Raw genomic sequence first — 4,368 nt, forward strand, 5'->3', positions numbered from 1 at the left:
ACATATGTGGGGTTAAAATGAGCCAATGTGGGCTAGATCTAATATGGTGGATGCGTCTATGCATCCTATATTCATTTCGCGTATGGACCACGTATGACGGACGAATGTGAATGTCACAAATTTGTTGCCATAAAAGAGTATCTGCGCCATAGGGCTATTTTTAGCGAACCCCCGTCCACGCTTCAAGCTCCACCGCAGCCTACGACCAGTGAATGAGCAGAGCTCGCGCGGGGGGCGGGGCGGCAGTGATGAGTGCGCCAACCACCACGGGCGAGGGCGAGGGCGAATGCAGGCAGAGTGCGAAACACGGAACGGAACCCAAACCAGGCGCCCCCCGGATTTCAAAACTCACAAGCCAGCCATTTGTCTGCGAGCCCCGCGGGGAATCCCAAGGCGGAAAAAACGCCAGCAGCGGCCTCCCCGCGCCTCCCACCCGGCGCCTGCCACCTCGCGCCCGCCCGGTTGGCCCTCGGCATCGCCCCGTCGGGCGCTGGCTCCCATTTCAGAGCTCGCCCGCCACTTGGCGCCGCGCCCCCCGTCTCCGATTCTCCGCCCGCCCCCGCCTATAAATGCGCCCCGCGCGACCCCAACCCTAGCCGCCGCATCATCCCCCTCCTCCTCCCGTCCCACCGGCATGGCCGCCATCAGCAGCAGCAAGCGCCGCTCCCCCTCCGCATCCACCGCCGCCTCCTCCTCCTCGGCCGACGGGATCGGCGAGCCTGGCCCGCAGCTCGTCACCCGGAAGCGGAGGTCCGTTCGGCGCGGGCCCCGCGGCGGTGTCCGGTGGATGCCGGCGATCCGACCAGTGAGTGCCTCGGAATTCATCGCCACGTCCTGCTGCGTGTAGGTGGTCGATCCTCCGTATATTATGGGATCATCATCATCTCCGCGGAGGTGGTGGGCCGTGCTGGCGGGGAGACGCGGTGGGCTGGAGGCCCAGGGCAAGAGAGGGGTGATTGTTATGGTTGACGTTTGATTTGAGATTTGATTTGATTGATAGCGACCGAGGCGCCTCTAGATGTTTGACGTGTGTGGTTGATTGCATTGGGGGCTCTCATCTGCCCGATTGCCGATTTGATTACTGCGTTGTTGCGAGTCTAGGGGATCTTTGAAGGTCTTATTTTGAATTCCACGATCGGATTTCACCGACCTAACGGGTTGTGTGCTTAGGTGTGAATGTGATCAATTGCTATTTTTTGCTCAATTGTCGTCGTTAGTGTGCTAGGCTAGAGGTTATGGTAAGGGGTGATTTTTGTACTTCTCTGTTGGATCTACGACGTCTATGGCAGGGTCCACTCTTTGATAGTTTTGGTCAGTCATTAACTCATCATACACCAATTATCCATGTTTTCGAACTAAATAATCAGAGTAAGACTTCGTAACTCATCTTCTGTCGTGTCTCATGTGGCACATGTATAGAATATGTGCTGTAGGTCCCATCTGGCAGTTTCAGCGTAATAAGAACACTTAGTGGTTCACATCGTCACCGTGTCAATGTAGTTATGTGCAACGGTAACAACAACACTTGCCTATGCCTGTGTGCATTACTTGATGCAGAGGTCGAGGGTCTTTTCCCTCTTTTTGGAAAAAAACAAACAAGAACACTTGCGTGGTTATATATATTACAACAGTACACACTCAATATTAGCTGCAAGTGCATAATTTAGTCCTTTACATACTCACATTCTTTTGTCCATGTTGTTATGTGCATTTCACATTTACTGTCTGCACAAATGTTATGTTATTGCCATTTCCATGAGGCGCTGCAAGGTTTGTAGGGATTGCGTTTTCTCTAGTAGCTTACTGCAGCACAATAATCGCAGGAAATAGCAGCACATGTCAAATTAACTGATTGAGTTTTTGATTTCAGTGTCTTTGGTATTTTTTTTCCATAGCATGTGGCATGGGCCACAACAGTAATTATGTCAGGCAGTAGATACTAGCTGATACATTATGTGTACTTGTGTACCAGTATGCTGACTGGGACGACGGGTAGACCATCTGGTATGAATGTAGCGGTGTTACTTCAGACTGGGGTTCTTGAACCTTAATTGCCCCAAGTAACTTTTGAGCTTAATGCAATTTTCAGGTGCTAGTTATGTTTTCATGTTTGTTTTGGACTTTGTAGTGTGATTTATCTTATATTTTAAACAGAAGCTATGAAAACTGTGTGACCATAGCATCATTTCTATTACTATGATGGACAGAACTGGTGTAAGAGGGCATTTGTAGTACGTACAATTTAAGACACTTGCTATCTACACTTTTGTCATAAGCTTAAAATAATCATTTCCATGTTAACTAAACTGTACACAATCTACAACTTGCAACTATTTATTTTCCGTTGGATGAAGAATCAATGCTCAGGATTGTCAACTTAGAAATAAGGATTTCCAATTCAATTTAGAGATAGACACGTCTAATGTGGTACTTGATTTTATTTTTTCTGCCTGCTCCCTAAATGAATTCGTTTTTTTGTGATAGGTAAGTGAGCTGGATTTAAATAGAGTTGCTCTAGATCCAGATGTAAGACTTATGCAAAACATATAGGAAGTATTTTTTTAGAGAAGGAAACAGTGTTAATCGAACTAGTCCATTGTATTAATAGATTCTAGAATGTTTGTGTAGCATCAAGTGCCCGGGTTGCGAGTTATTCTGCAGAAGGAGCTCCGTAACAGTGACATAAGCCAGCTTGGGAGAATTGTTCTTCCGAAGGTGAGTTCTTATTTAAACAGCTTTTACAAACTTCCTTTTACCATCATAGTTCATGCTCTCTAACTGTTGACACTTGTCTCTGGCATTAATTGCACAGAAAGAGTCGGAGGCTTACCTCCCAACTCTGGCATCAAAGGATGGCAGAAGTCTACGCATGCATGATTTGCTAAATGCACAAGAGTGGACATTCAAGTACAGGTTGGACAAACTGTTTTTTTTTTTTGCGTTAATGTTTGCTGCTATGGGCTGCAATACCCATATGATCTTTGTTGTACCTCACTTTTACTATCTCAGCCATAAAATTGAAGAAATTCCTGTGAAAGAAGCACAATTACATGATTATAATGGTGGTAATTTATTTTAATACTCTGCCTTGTCTAACAAGAAATGAATTATCAGTAAGGTAGTTCATAGTTACGAATGTTCTTAGTTGCAGTGACATCTCTGCATTTATGTTTAGTTTGGTCTAGCATATCCACTACAATGACACAGTTTATAATCTCCGTACAGATACTGGCCAAACAACAACAGCAGGATGTATGTACTTGAGAATACCGGTGAATACCTTTATTTTCATCCTACCTATTCTGTCACATCTGTGGATCAAGTTCTTACATTTTTCTACCTCTATTAAACATCCAGGGGATTATGTCAGAACCCATAACCTTCGAGTGGGAGACTTCATCATGATATACAAAGACGATGACAATAACCGATTTGTAACTTAATCTTTCTTCCTGGTTATTTAAGCATTTTAGTCATATTGGCACGCAATTGGTAGTTGCTTATTGTATGTTGTGCTTTGTGTGATGCAAAGGTCATCCGAGCAAAGAAGGCGGGAGATGATCTAGTTGCTGCTATGCCACAATTCCATGAGCATATCTCTGGCATCCTGCCAATACCAGAAGTTGATGACTATGTGTCTCTAATCCCATCACCAGCTGACATATCTGCCTTTATCCCACAAGCTGATGAGAATTACGAGATATTCGATGGGATTTTCAACTCTCTGCCAGAGATACCGGTAGCCAATGTGAGGTACTCAGACTTCTTCGACCCATTCAGTGATTGTATGGACGCGTCAAATCCCAGCCTGAACGGCAACAACTCAGCTAACCTGGCAAGTCATTTCCATGACGAGAGGACTGGGCTTTCTTTGTTTCCCAACCCGAAGTCTGGGCCTCTGATGTGAAATCCAGCAGAACTGCTGGCTCCTAGCATACTACCCTATATGAAGTTCGGAGTCACCAAGCCTTGACGCCGTTGCTGTACATCCAAATAATTGGTGTCCTCATTTTGTATTGTACTGTATATGCTTAACTGTTGCTTATGTGTAGAAGATTTTGAATTCTCTTTTTAACTGAAGGTTTCATCAGATTCAAATGCTATGACCGTGTTCAGCTCAGTTCTGGTATTTTCAAGCTCCTGAATGTGCAAATACAAAGACGAAAGATGCAATGTGCATTTTTTGGCTATGTTGCATGTGATTGGTAAGTTACACGGACCGTGTTGAATATTCAAAATATACTTACAAAAGCAAGGCAACTTTGGACCTGAAATGGGGATCGATGTCCAAACATTTAAGCCACTATTGACAACAACAATGAAATAAGTCTCACAAAACATTAGATATGAATAAGCATGTAATAGTGG

The 4,368-nt window shown here is 44.9% G+C and overlaps 1 protein-coding gene across 3 annotated transcripts; it reads left to right on the forward strand.

The window, feature by feature from the left end:
* Positions 1-579: 579 nt before the first annotated feature.
* LOC123440171 (B3 domain-containing protein LFL1-like) lies at positions 580-4,120 on the forward strand. Of its 3 annotated transcripts, none has more exons than XM_045116745.1 (7): positions 580-805; positions 2,485-2,526; positions 2,629-2,715; positions 2,813-2,913; positions 3,226-3,272; positions 3,358-3,434; positions 3,533-4,120. In XM_045116745.1, exons 1-7 carry the CDS (start codon positions 635-637, stop codon positions 3,905-3,907), a joined length of 900 nt encoding a protein of 299 aa, XP_044972680.1. In that variant the 5' UTR covers positions 580-634; the 3' UTR covers positions 3,908-4,120. The 3 variants fall into 3 exon arrangements, with proteins under 3 accessions (XP_044972680.1, XP_044972678.1, XP_044972679.1); XM_045116744.1 differs by lacking the exon at positions 580-805 and adding an exon at positions 816-952; XM_045116743.1 differs by lacking the exon at positions 2,485-2,526 and having other exon boundaries at positions 586-805.
* The last annotated feature ends 248 nt before the right edge of the window (positions 4,121-4,368 follow it).

This window comes from Hordeum vulgare, chromosome 3H, assembly GCF_904849725.1.
Source record: "Hordeum vulgare subsp. vulgare chromosome 3H, MorexV3_pseudomolecules_assembly, whole genome shotgun sequence".
NCBI classification, from domain to species: Eukaryota; Viridiplantae; Streptophyta; class Magnoliopsida; order Poales; family Poaceae; genus Hordeum; species Hordeum vulgare.

Excerpts from the sequence above, each read along its gene's own strand:
- LOC123440171 (XM_045116745.1), top strand. The coding sequence starts at position 635 with ATGGCCGCCATCAGCAGCAGCAAGCGCCGCTCCCCCTCCGCATCCACC. Across the intron at positions 2,527-2,628 it reads GAGTTGCTCTAGATCCAGAT|CATCAAGTGCCCGGGTTGCG; the intron begins GTAAGACTTATG and ends ATGTTTGTGTAG. Across the intron at positions 3,273-3,357 it reads GTATGTACTTGAGAATACCG|GGGATTATGTCAGAACCCAT; the intron begins GTGAATACCTTT and ends TTAAACATCCAG.